Consider the following 18435-nt stretch of genomic DNA (forward strand, 5'->3'; position numbering starts at 1 on the left):
TCAGGACAAACAAGTACTTTATCATAAAGCTCCCTTTGGGAGGAAGGGTGGGATATAAATTTAATAAAATAAATAAATAAAGGGCATATTTAATCTATGGAATTCTCTGTCACAAGATGTAGTGATAACCTCTAAAATGGATGGTTTTAAAAGAGTATTAGATAAATTCACAGAGGATAAAACCATCAATGGCTACTAACCATGCTGACTATGTACTACTTCCAATATTAGAGGCAGTATATCTCTGAATGCCAGTTGCTAGGAATTGCAAGTGGAGAAAGTACTGTTTCCCTCAGCTCCTGCTTGTGGGCTTCCCATAGGCGTCTGGTTGGCCACTGCGAGAACAGGATGCTAGACAAGATGGGCCTTTGGTCTCATGCAGCAGGACTCTTACGTTCGTATGCCATGTTAAGCTCAGATAGAATGGGCTCTCTTCCTCTAATGTGATGTGAGTGTGGCACTAGAAGCAGTAAAACTTTAACTTTCACTCTAAAATACATATTTCTTAGAACTTGTTTTTTTGTAGCAATATTAGCCTTAGATTAATATTGTCAAAGCTTATGTCAGTGTCAGCAAATTGTGCTGTATTCTAGGCACAGAAAGAAGCTAAAGTAATTCAGTAACAAAGATAACAATGAAAAGTAATTAATTGTTAGTGAAGTTACCAAGTCTTAGAACTGGGAGGAGTTAAAGATCTAAGTTTGGAAATAGTGAGCTTTTTAATGATCCGAGTCAAAAACCCTTTGAATTCTATTTCCCATTGGGCTATTTTGAGCAGCCTCTTTCTCGAAAACTAATTTTTCAGCGTTAGCAATAGGGGGAGGCCAGCTGTTACACCCTTCCAATAGGTTCCCAATGTGATAACTCCCATGATTCTTTTCATGGAGAACTTCCTGCTGATAAGGCTTTTGGGATAAATGAAGTCTCAAGAAGCAGCCTCCCTTTTGGACTGCCCCCTGGTTGTTTGCCACTATTGCAAAGTAAGTTTTGGTGGAAGGAGAACAATGAGGCTGCAAGGAGAGGAAAAGGGGGTCATGGTCCCATTGTGAAATACTTCGCTTCAGGATGGGTGTTCAAAGTCTTAAAAACTGAATTCTTTGGGAGACAGACCAGAATTAACAATGTAGAGATTTTATTTGTCAGAGAATGGAATACAAATTAACATCAAGCTAATTTTGTTGAGGAGTGCATTACTTATGGTATGAACCTCTGTTTTGAAAGTTTCTGTGTAAAAAGAGGAAACAAGCAAACTCCAAACACTCACTTGCTGGACCTGATCCCAGACCCATCAGTTGCTTTTAACTGACAAATTCCAACTGCTTCTTCCTTAACATTCCACCCTCCAGCAGACTCCCTCTTCGTTGTACATCACATCCTCCAAGCAATTCCCTCTTTTCATCTAGTCAGAACATAGTTCATTACTTTACTCTTTCTTAAAGGGCATATGCCCCCACATTCCCATTATCCTGTAAAAAAAATCGGGCAAGGTCTTTCTGAATGTGTAGTTCATACAAAAATCTCACAACTATGGTGTGGATTATTTATTTATTTACTTCATTTGTTGGTAACCTCATGCTTAATGGTGTCTAGGTGACTAAACATACAATATAAAAACATACAATATAACACAGATTTTAATGCATACAATATAAAAACTTGAAACCCAAACGAATCTTGAATGCTGTATTGGTCATGCAGGCAGGTTCTGCTCAGTGTAGTCTCTAGCATTAGAAGTGTCCATAGACACTTTCGCATACCTCATGCATCAGGATAGCCATCAGCTGGCAACTCTGACTTCTCTGCCAAGAGCTCTGACCTTGGCTCCTCTCAGTTTGCAGCAACTCCACAGTTATCTTTGTTTTTGGCATGGGTCACATATCTTTGAAGTCATTACAGAAGGGGAAGGGAGGCAAATAACTATACCAGGCTGGAGCCCAAATTGGACTTGATTCATCATGTGACAGCAGTGGGGCAGGCATAGACCTGCCCCCAAAGCAATCTGCCTGTCCCCACCTTTTGCCCCAGCCTTAATGAAATATTCTCAGTTCCACTAACATAAGGGGGGGGACTATTTTGTTACTGTGTCTTTTAGGATGTAAATGTTTTGCCCTTTTTTAATTCCTTGTTTTAAAATGGAAATTTGTGGAATGTTGAAATGTTCTCATATTGAGTGGGAGACTATGCTGAGCTGGCCCCATTGCCTTCACTTGATGGCATCAAGCTTGATTCAGGCTCTAGGCTGGTATAGTGATTTGCCTCCCCCTTCTGCTCCAGATGGCATGAGCAACAGAGCTGTGGAAGCAGATGTGGTTCTGCTGCTCTGTAAGCCATTATGTTCCCCAGTGCAGGTTGGCCTTTGCATATGACTTGTGTTTTTGACCTGCCAACATCCAGTCCTAAACTCTTGAAAATACTGCAGCAATAGGAGTAGGCAACCTTTTTTCCATCAAGAGTTGAATTCTCTGGGAGGTAATTTGCCAGCAGTTGGAGAGGCCAGAAATAGCAGCAGGTAGGACCAGAGATACTTCATGGTCTTTCTCTCCCAGCCCTCTTTTTCCTGCTGGGTAACTCTTCCTCACCTCTGGTTAACTCTTCCCTCCCCTGCCATTCTCATGATGATTAATCCCATGCTGCTATTAAGTTTTTCCTAAACTTAATAGCAGTAAGGTGTAGGGATGCATGTATGTGTGTATGTCTCTGGGATTTCCATCAGGATAGTAGGAGGGAAGATTTAAACCTTTCCTTCCCATGGAATGCCCATGCCATTGGAACTCTGCCCCTTTTTTCCACAGCTTGGCTAATCAAGGGGAGGGTAAATTGTGGGCCATGTAAGGTTAGGCAGTAGATCAGAAGCAGTTGGGGTGGGGTGCAGATTGCATACTGCTGAACTAGAGACAGAAAAAAAGGCACGTTTCTTGGAGACTATGTATTTTGAGCAGAGAATAGGTCCCCGGGTGGGTTAAAACAGTTTTAAACTATATCATTGAGAATAATTTAAAATAAATAATTAAAAATTGCCTGGAGAAAGTATAAAATGCAGTCAAAAATGCACATTACCCAATCCTGCTGGGGATTATATACATTTGGAAAATGTGCAAAATTCAGGTGATATATGCACATTCCCCAAGGTCTGTTGGAGATTATATGTATTGATGGGAAATGTGCACAATTCTCTCTCCTTGGGGAGATTATATGCTCATTACTACTACTACTACTACTGCTACTAGATTTATTAGTCACTTGTTACCCAAAAGTCTCCAAGCGACTTACTAACAATGTTAAAAACCAAAATAAATAATCATACCATAAAACAAAATAATAAAATGAAAACCACCCCATACAGCCACAAAATGGCACCACATTAATATAAACAACATCTTAGTCTATCAAATGCCTGGGAAAAAAGATAAGTCTTTACTTGGTGCCCAAAAGATGTCAATGAAAGCGCCAGGGAGATATCACTGATGAGTATATTCCACAGATGGGGATCCAGAATTAAAAAGGCCCTCTCCCTTGTCACCACCCTTTGTGCCTCCCTCAGATGGGGAACATGGAAGAGAGCCTCAGAAGATCTAAGAGTCTGGGTAGGTTCATATCAGGAGAGACATTCCAAAAGATATTGAGGTCCTGAGCCGTAAAGAGCTTTATAGGTCAGCACTTTGAACTGGGCTCAGAAGTGTACAGGCAGACAGTGTAATTGGAACAGAATTAGTATTACCTGATCAGTTGACCTTGAACCTGTCAGCAATCAGGCAGCTGCATTGTGCACTAGCTGTAGCTTTTTAATTAGAGGTATTGTCTTTTTGCATTCTTCACTGATAATGTCTCTTACTTCACTCCATAGTTCTTCTGGTTCTCTATCAACCAAGTTTAAAGCCTCAAATCTGTTCTTTATTTGATCTTTTTATTCTTCTCTGATGCTATTTAAATTGTATTATGACATTATGGTTGCTTTGTTGTTCTTCTTTAGCTTAACTCTGATTTTCCATATGACTAGTTCATGATCTGTACTGCAGTCTGCTCCTGGTCTTGTTTTCGCAGAAAGTATAGAACTTCTCCATCTTCTGCTACCAATTATATAATCAATTTGATTCCTATATTGACCATTTGGTGATGTCCTTGTGTACAGTCATCTTTTCGCTGCTAAAAAAATGTGCTTGCAAGAAAGAAATTATTGGCTTCATAGAATTCAATAAGTCGTTTTCTTGCTTCATTTTCTATCTCCTAAGCCCCATTTTCCCACAATTTCTAGTTCTTCTCTGTTCCCTGCTTTTGTGTTCCAGTCCCCCATGATTATCAGAACATCCTGTTTTGGTGTGTGATCAATTTCTTCCTGTACTTCTCTGTAAAATCTTTCCATTTCCTCCTCTTCTGTGTTTGCTGTTGGAGCATAGACTTGGATGATCGTTATGTTAATAGGTTTCCTGTTAAATCTCATTGATATCACTCACTCATTGTGTCATAGCTCCTAATTGCTTTTGGTACATCGTTTCTCACTATTAAAGCAACTCCATTTCTTCTTAATTTCTCATTTCCTGCATAAAATATGTTGTAGTTGCCTGATTGAAAATGTCCCATTCCCATCCATTTTAATTAACTCATGCCAAGTATTGTAATGTTGATGTGTTCCATTTCTTCCTTGACAATTTCTAACTTTCCGTGGTTCATGCTTCTCACATTCCATGTTCCTGTTGTGTATGCTGTACAACTCTGGACTCTCCTTTTGCATCTGTGTGCATCAGCCTCCAGGCTTCCATTTGGCTTTGAGCCAGTGGCGTCATTAGTTACTCCTGTTTGTCCGTTGTTCTTCCCCAGTAGCTTGCTGAGTGCCATCTGACCTGGGGGTCTCCTTCCAGCACTATCTCGTGTTGCATTTTGGATAGTCTATTCATAGTGTTTTCATAGTAAAAGTTATTCAGAGGTGGTTTACCATTGCTGCCTTCTGGTGAGTCTGGTGTCTCAGCTTTGACCATTCTGCGTTGGATGACCCTGCTAGCATTGATGCTGGTGGCATTACTCTCAGTATATTTGACACTCTCAAACCCCCTCAACATGTTAAGATGTGCGTTCTAGAGGGGGATAGTATTTAAGTATAGTATTAATATAATGTGTTGGTTCATAACTATATGTGTTGATAGTGATTAAGAGTTGAAACACTGGACACAATTGTTTTTCTCTGTGCACCTTCTGTTCTGAGTTAACAATCCAACTTTTAAAAAAGCTTTATGCTTTAAATTAAATGGACTCAGGAGCACCCCTTTGGTTAAGCCAAGCCAGGTGGGGGGAGTTTATGCCATTATGAGTCTCAGAATGCTATAGCATATATAAATGACACCTGTTGAACTAAAAGCTTTAAACTTGGTATACATGATCTTCCTGATGAAGTCTGTGAATGTACCATATTTTAAACAGAGCAGTGAAAACTGACTCATTGGCTCTTTATACTGCAATTTTTATACAGACATATTTCCCATTTCAGTGAAAACTACTGATGTACTTTTTTCAGGCTTGTTGAGGAGGACACCCTTTTTTGCTTTGGGGTAGTGTTCTGAGCAGGAGTTCAAAAGTTATTAAGGTTTTCATAACCCATTAAAGCCTATGGCAGCAGCTACTGACAAAACAATACAGTGTACACACAGTAAAAGTTATTTTTGCCAGGAATTAAATGTTTGTTGGGAGAGCCATCTAGTGGATGCCATGAACAATGCCTGTTCTTTTAGTTATTAATATGACAATGTCTTAACAGATGTAGCCCTTGATCAGTAATGATGCTGTGGAACATCACAAAATATGCTTGCGTACAACTTGCCCTCCATGAAACTACACTTTTCCTTGGTCTTTTAGGCTCAGATTCAGATAAGGGGATGAAGTATCTGAGACCATTAAAAATGTCTCATGTTGTCCTGGTCCTGTATTGCACTTATGAAGCATCTGAGACTTACCATATTGTTAGAGGAATCCTCCTGTGAGTTGACCATGACTGTTTGTTTCTTACATCAGAAGCTGCCAGGATGGGTGAAACAGTAGGAGAAGAGGGTCTCTTCTGATGCAGGTGGGGTAGGAGTGGTAGTGCTGCTGTTGACTTGGGCATGGTGCATGTAGCCCTGTTTCCTACTTACATTGCACGTAATGATGATGATGCCAAAACTGACAGGAAATTTTGAAAAGAATTCACCCATTTTGTATATCCTTACTGAGGCAACAAGAAAAGGCACATCTTTGCAGTGTGTGGCTAGTGAACATTTTGATTTTAAGGAGGAAGGGGCTTCTTAATTACTTATATTTCAGGTCATTTGTTGGGGAGTGCCTCTTCCCCAATAAAAGGTGTTCACAGAGACTTACATTTTATTTATTTATTTATTTATTTATTGCATTTGTATACTGCCCCATAGCCGAAGCTATTAAGTTTGACAAATGAACTGCAAAACCTTGGTCTCCATAGCTTTTCTGTTGCAAAGTGGTGTTGGAAGAGTGCAATTTGAAGCAAGGAAGTGGTGTGCTGGAAGAGGATACTTGAGCCTTCCTCTTATCACTTCTTTTCAACTGCAGCACCATATCACCCAGCCTGTTTTATTCTTAGCAGGCAACTCACATTCTAAAACAATCTGACAAGTCTTGTAGAGTACCTGCTAGTGGAAATATAAACCTGGTAGTGAATGAATATTCCATTGTTCTTCATGTTGCAGTTCCAAATCCAGAATAATAAAGTTGAACTCTCATGCCAGTCCATTTTACTGTAGTGCCACACAAAAACCTCCTCTGTGGTGAGTAGAGTTGTCAGAGAATTCCAACAGAAAAAGAAATGAGTGCGGAAATTGCTGCTGCTCGCATATTCACTCGTTGTTAGAACTGGATTTAATTCGTGTGAGTGTAAGCGGCATTCGTTGATACCAGATTTTTTTCAAAGCTACGAATATTTTAATTAATAATGTTAATAAAGCTTATGTAATTTTTAGATGGTTACTTATCTTGTGTGTGCATTCTACAGACTGTAATGACAGAGAAAAAATAAATAAAATTTACATATTCCATAACACCCTCCTCCCCACAGACACTGCCAATTATGCAGTGATGATGGTTGCATCTTTTGTTAACTTCTGACTCCCTGTCATTTTGCTATGATGCTGTGGACATTACTTAGATGTAAGCTCCATTGAATGCAGTGAAACTTACTTCTCTGTTAAACATGCATAGGACTGCCCTGTAAATCTTATCTATAAGATTGGGTTTTGATTTCTGGTGACCTCATTTCCCATTGCCAACAACCCCTATGGGGGGAAAAGCTTTTCAAATGCACATGAACAGAGCTGTGTAGAAACATCACATGTAGAGATCTATACATGATAGAAACACCACTTTTTTAAAGATAGAAGAACATATGTATATTTAGAAAATAAAAAATATGCACTCTTCCACACAAATACAGACACCCTGTACTAATGTGTGAATAACCCCAATGGTATCATAAAGCATATAGACTGCAGCAGGGCATTTTTAAAGGGAAAATGTGAACTGCCTAGTGGTATGTAAATAATATAGTATAAATCATGTCAAAATGATGTGATATTTCTAATGTTTTTACACTCTGTTCAGATAGACAAAAGATTGAGATACATGTATATGTATATTAGAATATGTATACACTTACATACATGACAGGAAAAGCTCCAATGGCTACATCTGACGCATCACTCTCTACCACAAAATGCTGCTGGGGATCTGTGTGTTGGAGTACTGGCTCCCTGCCCCTGTTGCATAGGGAGTCCCTGAGTGACCAGCTGAGTCATCTGTAGGTGGAAGGCTTTATTCTCAGCTCAAAGATACTCGGTTTCAGTTTGAAGGCTCTGAAGTTCAGTTAGCACGGCTTGCATGGCTTGCTGAAAGTCCTCCCCTGCTCCGCCGCTGGCTTCCATCCTTTTGGTCATGAGGGCACCAGAGGGAGAAGGTGTTGGCTGAGTCAAACTGTCCCCTTCGGAGGTGAGGAACGCAGGCTCATATGTTTCAGTAAAGCTTTCTCATTTTATTAAAGTTACATCAACTTCAAATGCCTTTCAACTCATACAACTACCTGTACTTTCTAGGAACTATTTCCCTGCCGGACACTGACTAACCTACTCTCCAGTTGCAGACGTTGACTCAGCACCCCTTCCTTGTCTCCCCCCCCCACTTAAATAGGCTTCTCTTTCACATGCAAGCATTTGCTCTTTCGAAGTGCCAGCTGTTGCTCTTCGCTCCTCTGAATCCTGTGAGAGCAGGACCTTGACTTCCCCCTCCAACTGAGGGGGGCTGGCAGTTTGGGTGGGCGTGGGGAACTGCTGGACATCCGGCTGGGAATCTGCCAACTGGTCAGGTGTCTCCTCCGCCGCTGGAGCAAGGGGCATGCCCTCTACAGCATCCTCTGACAGCTCTCCCTGCTTTCCCACAGGGGAAGGAGGAAGCTGGGGACATTGCAAGACCTCCTCCCTCAATCCCTCACTCAAATCCTCAAAGTCAGAGTCGTCCTCCTGCCAACCCTCCCCCCTGACCTGGGTCACAACAGATGAAAGCAATAAATATGGTTCAACTCACAGGAGTAATATCTCTAGCAATAGAGTAAGTCCTAGATGCTTCTTAAAGCAATACAGAACCAGGACAGTGTGGATCACCGTTGTTCTGTCCCACTCACGTCATCCTCCCCTTCTTAATTTGGGCCTAAAAGACCAAGGAAAACTATGGATCCTTGGAGGGTAAGTTGTAAGCAAGCTAAATTTGTGGTGTTGCACATCACCATTACTGATCACAATGTACATCTGTTAACCCATCAGCCTGATTTATGTAGCTTTAGCCAACATGTACTACCCTAGTCTTAAACTGGCAGACTTCTTATCATTGAATATAGCCTATGAGAAAGTACAGCACACGTAAGACAGATTTGTAGTAGTAGTTCTTTAGTAGTAGTAGTACTTTAGGAGTAAAACATTGAGTTTTAATAATTAGTGTTTGGATGGCAGTGAAATATATGGTATCCTTAAAATATTGTGATCTACTGAGATAAAATTCATATTAATTAAAGTGACATCTGAGCACTTCTGCAAATAAAAACAGCTAGGCTGGATGGAGTTATTTTTATATTACTTCACTAAATTCAGCTGACTTGTTTATTAAGGTTTTTATAATGAATCAATGGCTCAATTCATTGTAATTTTCTAAACACAAAATTGTATACAATCACTTGAAATACTCTAGTGTTACAAAATTATATTAATAGAGCAATGTGGGCCTCAGTCCCTAAACAACTGTAATTTTCTTTAAAACCTGATTTCATATTAGACTAAATCCATTTCTAAGCAAGGTTGGCAATAGGGAGTGAAGCTTACTACTATTTCAATATTTGGATAATTCATAACTGTTGTACAACAAAATTCAACACATATCAAGGCATTCTGATAGTTATTAGGTTTAGTGTATATCCAACACAAAAAAACTGAAATGTGGAAGATCACAAAATCACTAAAATATTTAATTTTCCAGATTGTGTAGTCCTAGGTGCCAGAACACAAATTCCTCCCAAATGTGTTCTGTGATTTATTGGTGATTTTGTTGTCGTCCTATGGAAAAATCATAAAGATCCATGAGAATCTGTACCCTGGATCATCATCGTCATTTATTTGTATGCTGCTTTTCCATAGAAAACTATGCTCAAGGTGGCTCCCAACATCAATAAGTTCACATAATTCACTAACACTTATGAGGCTTAACAAAATTTACCTAGACATAAACAATAAGTGAATGAAACATCTGATTAATGAATATACAATAAAATTAGACATTAATAATTGATAAAGTCTGCCAAATACAAGAACATAATCCAGATAACAGCAAAAATAATGCATCTCAAAACTAAATTTTAACCACAGCAACAATGCCTAAACAGTATCCCATCCTGATGGTCTAGGTATCCTGAGCAGCAGAAGCAGCATTTGCAGCTAGACTCATTCAGGGTACTCCCTACCAGGCAAGATGAAAAAAGACTAGACAAACAAAGAACAGGTCTTGCAGGATTCACAGCAAGACAAAGTTTTTGTTATACTGGCATGCACCATATCTGTGATTTTTAATTGTGCAGTCTATCAATGTAACCTTTAATTTGATGGTGGTTTTGGACGGACCTTGTGTGGCATAGTGGTTAAGGTGTTGGACTACAACCTGGGAGACCAGGGTTCAAATTCCCACATAGCCATAAAGCTCACTGGGTGATCTTGGGCCAGTCACTGCCTTTCAGCCTCATGAAAACCCTATTCATAGGGTTACCATAAGTTGGAGTCAACTTAAAGGCAGTACATTTACATTTTGTGTAAGATAATTCAAAAGGATCCATTATCATTCTGTTGGATCCGACTTTTACACAGGCTTCATGGAAAAGATGTGACACACCCTTTTTCTTTTTATCTGTCTGATGGAGAGAGTGACCTTGAGGAAGGGACAGAGCACACACAAACTCCAAATTTGCCCACAAATTCAAAAAAGTTGGTGAACCCTGATTGGACTATGCAGACTCAAGGAGATAGAGCAGTAGCCCAGCCCTGCACACAAAAAAGAGCCCAGCTGCTAAGGTGGCAGATAGTGAGTTTCAAAGATCATTGTGGAACACTGATCAAAACATACATTGTGTAAGGCATTGCCCTGTATTGAACTATATGTTCCACCTGTAGCCTTGAACTCATAAACTCATGTTCAAATGTTGAAACTCTTACTTAAAATTATGTGTAGAGTTCTATGGAAAAGAGACTTCCCATGAAGCAGAGATGGGTGTGCTCTGTGTGCAAGGGAGAGTTGAGAAAAGGAATTATGAGGAGGGAGGAGAAGGGGGGCAAAGGTGAAAATGAAGGAAGAAAGGGGGTTGCAAAAAAAAGGAGGAGGCATGGAAATGGTAAAGATGAAAGGGGGTAGGAAAGGCTGCAGAATAGGAGAAGATGATGGCTTCATAGTTGGGTGGAAGGTGAAAAGGGTGCTTAGTAGCTGCATTGTGTGGGAGGAGGAGGAAGATGCAAGACGTTACCATGGGGATGGTCTGTGTGCAAGGGGAAGTTGCACAAAAGAAGGGGGAGAAAGAAGCATGGGCATAGTGGTGAAGATGAAAATGAGTGCAAAGTGGGGTTGCAGAGCAGAAGAGAAGTGGCTTCATAAATGGGGTTGGGAAGGTGAAATGGGAGCATAGTAGTTGCATGGGATAGAACTAGAAGGGGAAGTTCTAGGGGGTTAATGTTGGAGGAGTGGTGAGAGGGTTGGCGAGTGGAGGGAGCAGAGGCACAACTCCTAGTATTTCAATATTTGCTTTAAGATTGTATATTAAAAATCGAATATATGGGAAGAATATTGTAAGCCATCTTGAGCTCCTTGGGGTAGAAGAGTGAGATATAAATTAGTAAATACTGATTGTGCAACCTCACTCCTACATAAGAAAGGTAAAATCTAAATTATATAAACATATTAACAACCTCACAAAACCCTCAAAAAAAATAAGGCACATAAGCCATGCTCCTAATACTAATTTACTCCTATTTTAATAGGTCAAGTAGGAAGAGAATTGGGCAGAGTAATCTTCATCTAGGGGGCAAGGTGGGGGCGGTTCTTCTATTTTAGCCATTCCACCTTGAAGCTGGTATAGCTGTGGGACCAGGCAATATCCAATGCCCAATTTCGAAGCTTTTCCTCTGGCACACACACACCCGCCATCAACACTGGGGGAAGGGTGTTGGATGCTGTTTTACAACATATCTTGAAGGAGGCTGCATTTTTACTATATAATATATGATATGATCATATCAAAGGGCCAAATATAGTTCAAAATACCAATAACTCATTCTATATTGGCACATATTAGTTAACCAAATTTGGTATTCTTTTTCTCTTGTCAGTAGTTCAAGCATATATTAATATCTTAGGTTGTTGTTATTTTTAATATGTATATGGAGAAAATCCAGAACCATAATTCCCCAATATTTCACAGGTATGATTAGGAACACTTTTGTGTACTTAACACTATTATTGTCACACTTAAGTGGACCAGACACCCCTCCACTGTTATATATTTATGAAGACTATCTTCTGCCAACTGTATGATATATTTATTTTTCCTTAATAGCCTGTCTTGCACTGGCTTATGACGAAGCTATATTAGTATACTAGCCATAATTTTCTTTCCTTTTTTAAAACAGCGTTTTATTCTACTTTGGATCTTTCTGTACTTATTGGAATAGCTACTGCAATTCATATTCATTCAGCACCATCTATTTGGATAGGCATAAATGAGAGAAGAATGGAATGGAAGCTAGTGTAATCTAGGTGCAACTGTGCACGCTAACAAAAATGTTAAAATAGTGTTCTTAGATTCTTCACATAAGTCAGAACAGGGATGGTAATTTCCTGTGGATAGATAATGAAAAATTAGTGTAGGACAATTAGTCTATGCATGGCTAAGTTTTCATTGGTTAAGTTCATTATCATTATAATTAGTGTTCTGAGCTCCTACAGGTCTCAATTCTGTACTTAGCACAATTATGCAGAAAGACAAATGTTAAGCTAGTGTGTTTTGTAAAAAAAAAACCCACAAAAAAACCACACAACTAAATTGGCATTGTTTTAAGCTGTAAATCGGAGCTTTAACAGAATTTTGATTTGCTGGATAAAAAGTTAAATTGTACAGAAAAATGAAGGATCTCCTTTTTTGTCAATACTTTACCACTCATAAATAACAATATAGACTCCTGAGGTTCTGATTTTGTGTGTGTGTGTAGGTAAGGGAGATTATGTAACTATCTATGTTGTAGACTTGTTCTTCATCCTTCTAACATGTTTTTTTTTTAAATTAGAAAACCAGGTCTTACTATCCTGCCACTCACAAAAACAGTATAGTTTGTCAGAGAACTGTTGCTTTTAGTGCCTGAGTAGTATTGGTTGTGCACATGAAACTGAATCACTTTTTCCACTATGCTATTCATATGGGGTGCGAATTCGCCTAGTATGAGTCATAAGTCCAAAACCAGGATCCCGTCTTGGAGATATTTGGCCTCAGGCCCAGCACTAATGAGTGGCCAGGTTGGGCACTGGGTGACAACAGGCATGTGTGCACAGTGTGCTAACGCGCTGACACGGCTAGGCGTATTTAAGCTCCCATGGCAGCAGCAGCGGTTGACGCCACTGCCTTCAAGGGCCTGCTGCAGTCTGGTGTCCAGCCTGTTTGGCTGCCCTTGGAATCTGAGGCAGTTTAAATGTCAAATTAAGCAGGCTGGCTCCAAGGCTTTGGAAACACTTCAGAGCCATGGAAGGGTTCCTAAGGGCTTTTTTATTCATTTGCTACAGTTTTGTAATCTCCCTTAAGCTATCTATAAATGAAAAATGCTAGGCAGATTGGAGGGGTGTGTATGGCATTTTGTAATTGACAGCTCTACTTTCAATCAGGGAATGACTTTACCAGGGCACTCATTTTACTTCCAGTCATAGTGCTTGTCCTGTTCTTTGCTAGTTGACTGTTAGCACCAGCAGGGCCTAAGGCATAGATGCATCTGACTGTTCTCTTCCAAGTAGCTGCTGGCTGCTATTGCCGCACCCACCTTCCCCCTCTCTGTGTAGTATCTCAATTCTGAACTGGTAGGAAGTGTTTTGTTTAAGCACAGTGCCTCAGAATTGATCCAGGGACTGTGCTCTTGTCTCTGCCTCTCTCTTGTCCTCAGAAATCCCTGCCCATCTCTCTGAGCAGATGACAGTGCCTGCTAGTAAAGGTGCAATCATTGCCTTTTCTTTGTCTGCCTCCTGTTATGCCAGGATGGGGGGGGTGTGAATAGTGTGGCTTGGTGCTTGCTTGGAATTTTTAATATGCAAGTCCTTCCCGGGAAGGGTATTAAACACCTTGTACAAAATCCTGCACACATATTTTTCAAATCTGGCATGCTTAATCTCAGATTTGATCCAGTGATGCTAAAAAATTAATTGAAAAGATATAGATATTTATTAATTTCTCCCTTGGACTCAATGGGGAAAACATCTGGGGTTTCAGAAAACTGAGGTGAAGCAATCCTCTGTCTTTGATCTGAGGTGCTGATTATACTAAATTGTTCAGGGTTCTTAAAACAAAAAAGGATTACAAAGAGCTCCAAAAGGACCTCTCCAAACTGAGCAAATGGGTGGTACAATGCAGTTCGATATAAACAAGTGTAAAGTTACTCATATTGGAGCAAAAAATCTTAATTTCACATATAAGCTCATGGTGTCTGAACTGGCAGTGACAGACCAGGAATGAAACCTTGGGTTTGTAGTGGATTACTCAGTGAAGATGTCAATCCAGTATGTGGCAGCTGTGAAAAAGGCAAACTCCATACTAGGGATCATTAGGAAAAATATTGAAAATAAAACTGCTGATACCATAATGCTGTTGTACAAATTTATGGTGTGGCCACATTTGGAATACTGTGTACAGTCCTAGTTGCCTCACCTCAAAAAGGATATTGTAGAGCTGGAAAAAGTTTAGTAAAGAGCAAGCAAAATGATCAAGGGGATAGAGCAACTCCCCTGTTAGGAAAGGTTGTAGCATTTGGGGCTTTTTAGTTTAGAGAAAAGGTGAGTAACAGGTGACATGGCAGAGGTATAAAAAATTATGCGTGGCATGGAGAAAGTGGATAGAGGAAAGTTTTTCTCCCTCATAACTCGTGGATGTTCTATGAAGCTGAATGTGGGAAGATTCAGGACAGACAAAAGAAAGTACTACTTCACACAGCACATAGTGAAACTATGGGATTTGCTCCCACAAGAGACAGTGATGGCCACCAACTTGGAAGACTTTAAAAGAGGATTAGACAAATTCATGGAGGAAAAGGCTATGAGTGGCTACTAGCCATGCCAACTATGCTCTGTCTCCATAATCGGAGGTGGTATGCTTCCAAATACCAGTTGCTGGAAACTGTAGTAGGAGAGAGTGCTGTTACACTCAGGTCCTGCTTGTGGGCTTCCCAACTGGTTAGTCACTGTGAGAACAGGATGCTGGACTAGATGGGCCATTCTTATGTTCTTATCCAGTACAATGTTAATATGAACCACTGAACTGAGAAACTGCCTATTTGAGGCTGGTTCCAAGGCAAATATCTTTTTACTGAGCACGCTCCTACATTCAAATCCTATTGAGGGGAGAGAGTGTATGAGACTGCATAATGCATAGCCTTTATTGATCATGGGTAGGGTACTATCCAACTCGCTTATTCCATCAGCACAAGGATTTCTGCTTGCACAGTGGGAGTTCCCACTTTCCTCATGTGGCCCCGGAATCTGTTCTGGGGGGTTCACCCAACCCTCCAGAGCAGGTTTGGGGAGGATATGGGGAGAGGAAGGGAGGAAGTTGCATTGTGCAAGTGAAAATCCTTGTGCTGATGGGACAAGTTAGTTGAATAGTGCCCATAGTATCTGATTTTTAGCACTTTCTGTTAACTAGCAACTGAATGATGGATTTCATTTGATTTCTGCTGCACTACTATCCCTGCTGTTTCCTGTTATAACCTTCTTTATATTTTTATAAAACATTTTAACACTGTGTTAAACTATTCACACAGTAAGACTGAAACTGTTTTTTCTCTCAACATCATGATTAAAATTCTAAATATAGACTTAAGCAGAATTTCATTAAGGAGAGTGCTATCCTAATGAAGTTTCAATCTACACCTATGATACAATTTTAGTCCTGGCATTGCTCCCTCAAACCACTCTTTTGATTACTATCATAACTTCAAAAAGGAGCTATATGTGTGTTTTTTTCTTACCAAACCATGCACAGTTTTATCCTCCTGAATAGATACACAGACAAATCCTTCTCATGCTAGTCACAGAGTTAACTTAGTAGCCCTTTAAAGTACTTTACTGAAGGTTCTGTTTGGTAACAGCTGATCCTTGTTCATGCAGAAGAGTAACTACAGGCGAGACATTTCTAATATGCAAATAAATATTTTGGGAAGGATAGGCTTAACATTTCAAGCCATTTCAGCAATAGATACTCATTTGTGAAAACATCCACTATGCTGGGTCCAAGTCCAGTTGTTTTACTTAGGATGCCAGTGTGCGCTGTTGCTGCCATGAATAAACATAACATGTGGCTCCTTGGGTATCTAAGCACAGTTTGTTCATAGAGGTTAACCATAGAGATGGGTTTCTGCTGTTAACATCAGTATATTTATTCCATACTATGTGTCACTGCTTTTTGATAATATTTTATTCTCCAAATTTCAGGTTAGGTGGGACTGTATCTGCATACAAGATAGTGCCAGACGAAATAGAAGAAATCAAGGTATAGTGTTCAATGCTGTAATGCTTTTTGTTGAAAGGTTTCCACAGAGTTAAAAGGCCTTCCTTTTTTTAATGCATGCTGAAATGCACAGTGATTCTTTGCTGAATTTAAGAACTGCCTGTTCATTTAACAGTTACCACAACTTCTGGAACAATGTAATGAAAATGTTGCTTTTGTTCTTTCTATTCATTTGTTGAAGTTCCCTTTTACAGTGAATGTTGATTAATTGTTTTAGCTGCAATTCTGCAAGTCACATGCATTTGAATCAACCTGGGAAACAATACAAAAGTATTCTTGTCATACTTTATTTTTAGCTGATGTCTTCCTTCAGGCTGTTAAGCATTTAATTAGGCTCTATTTTCTAGCCAGATCACCAAAGTAAACTAGCTAAGATTTTGAGTAAACAGAGTGATGTAGGGCACTCTAAAGACTAACAAGTTTATTATGGCATAACTTTTTGTGGACTACAGTCTACTTCATCAGATGTATGAAGTATTAACGTGACCTGTTTATGCACCCCCAACATGTTTATTCCCCTTTGGAGGGGGATGTAAACTCAGGATAACACTTCACTCATCTGATTAAGTGGGTTGTGGTCCACAAAAGCTTATGTCATGGTACACTTACTAGTTTTTAAGGTGCTACAATGCTCTTTTGTTTTTTTGCTGCAACAGACTAGTACTTCTGCTCCTCTAGAAATTTAATTATTTGGGTGATTGTTCAACATAAAAATATTATGTAGAATATTTAAAGATTCAGAAACTTTCAGTCTTTTAAGTTAAATTCAAGTACAGCTGTGAGAAGAATGCAGCACATATCCTATTTTTAAAAGGATTGTTTTAAATTTAGTAAAAAGAGTGAGAATTTGATTTCCAAGTTACTGAAACTGGTCACACATATTTGCTCTGTAATTAAAGCATGCATTATAAAAACACAGTAAAAAATCTAGTTAGTTTTCCTGTGAGGAAAACCACAATCTATTTTTTAAAAATATATATTTTATATAGTCTGAAAGTTTCACTGCTCTACATTTGCCAGAAATTTGGCTCCAACTTTTGCTTTCAGCTTGATATAGCTGGTCCAGAAACCCAGTGCATTTCTACTCTTCCTTTCAGTTCAAAAATACTCTTATTTCCTAAGGCAATTGAGAAATATTAACATACTATATTCCTCAAAAGAAACAGAACAGACAGACAGACAATGGGGCAATCTGCCAGTTTCTTAAAAGGAAGCATTTTCTCTGCTTGGCTACTACTCTAGGGTTATTAGTTCATCCTGTAGCGACCTAGGTATATTATTACCCTTAGCTTATCTTCAGCAGCAGCAAAAAATTCACTTGCACTTACTTTCTTCTGCTTTCTATCCTAGCAGCATTAGTGGAATTGATATAACAGTGCTATGTTAAGATGTGACATTTGTATTTGTTCCCAATATTTGAATGTCTAGTTAAAGAATTCTTTGGAACATATGTTAAAGCCTGTTAATACCACACATAATTGTGCAGTTACTTCCCAACATCCACTGAAGCAACTAGTGGAATGAGTGGAAGGGATTTATGGTAATTTATCTTGTATAAATTCAATTTTAAAAGAAGCATGCAAATCATAAATCCACACCATCCTCAAGTCAGCTAAGAAAGACATGTTTATTTTATAAAACAGCTAGGCACAAAACATCCTTACATGGCTGCCTCATCTTACAGCAAGTCAGCACCTGGAAGGAGAAAGCGAAACCTACTTCCATATCCCACTTTATCTCTCCATGCTTGAGTGTTTAAGCTGTCCCCCCCCCATCCAGTTTTGATACTGAAAGCGGGTTGGGCTGAAGAAAACTAACTTAAAGTAGCCAAGCATGTTCAGGTTAGGTGGGTGCTTGCAACAGCTGTATTTTGTGGAGGGAAACAGCCAGGGAGTGATGTTGGTGGTTGTAACTGCTTAGTTTAATGTTGCTAAGGAAAGAATGGCATTCTTTGTTTTCACCAGCCAAATCAGTTTTAAAAACCCATATAAGTGCTTGATTTATCAGCTTCCCATGTGCAGATAAAAAACCTTTTGCTAAAGCTAGTCATTCAAACCTCTGAAAAGCCAGCTCTGTCAGAATACAAAGCTCCCTGCTGAACTGGTCTAACA

General features: G+C 39.5%; 1 protein-coding gene across 15 annotated transcripts in view; it reads left to right on the forward strand.

Annotated features, from left to right (window-relative positions):
• The window catches only part of GPHN (gephyrin), a 476088-nt gene that overhangs the window by 127575 nt on the left and 330078 nt on the right, over positions 1-18435 (forward strand). For all 15 annotated transcript variants that reach the window (XM_061611035.1, XM_061611028.1, XM_061611032.1 and 12 more), the window contains exon 3: positions 16249-16306. In XM_061611035.1, coding sequence (XP_061467019.1) covers positions 16249-16306 — 58 coding nt within the window. The remainder of the gene's footprint in view (positions 1-16248; positions 16307-18435) is intronic.

The sequence above is a fragment of the Rhineura floridana genome, chromosome 2, assembly GCF_030035675.1.
Source record: "Rhineura floridana isolate rRhiFlo1 chromosome 2, rRhiFlo1.hap2, whole genome shotgun sequence".
Taxonomy (NCBI): domain Eukaryota; kingdom Metazoa; phylum Chordata; class Lepidosauria; order Squamata; family Rhineuridae; genus Rhineura; species Rhineura floridana.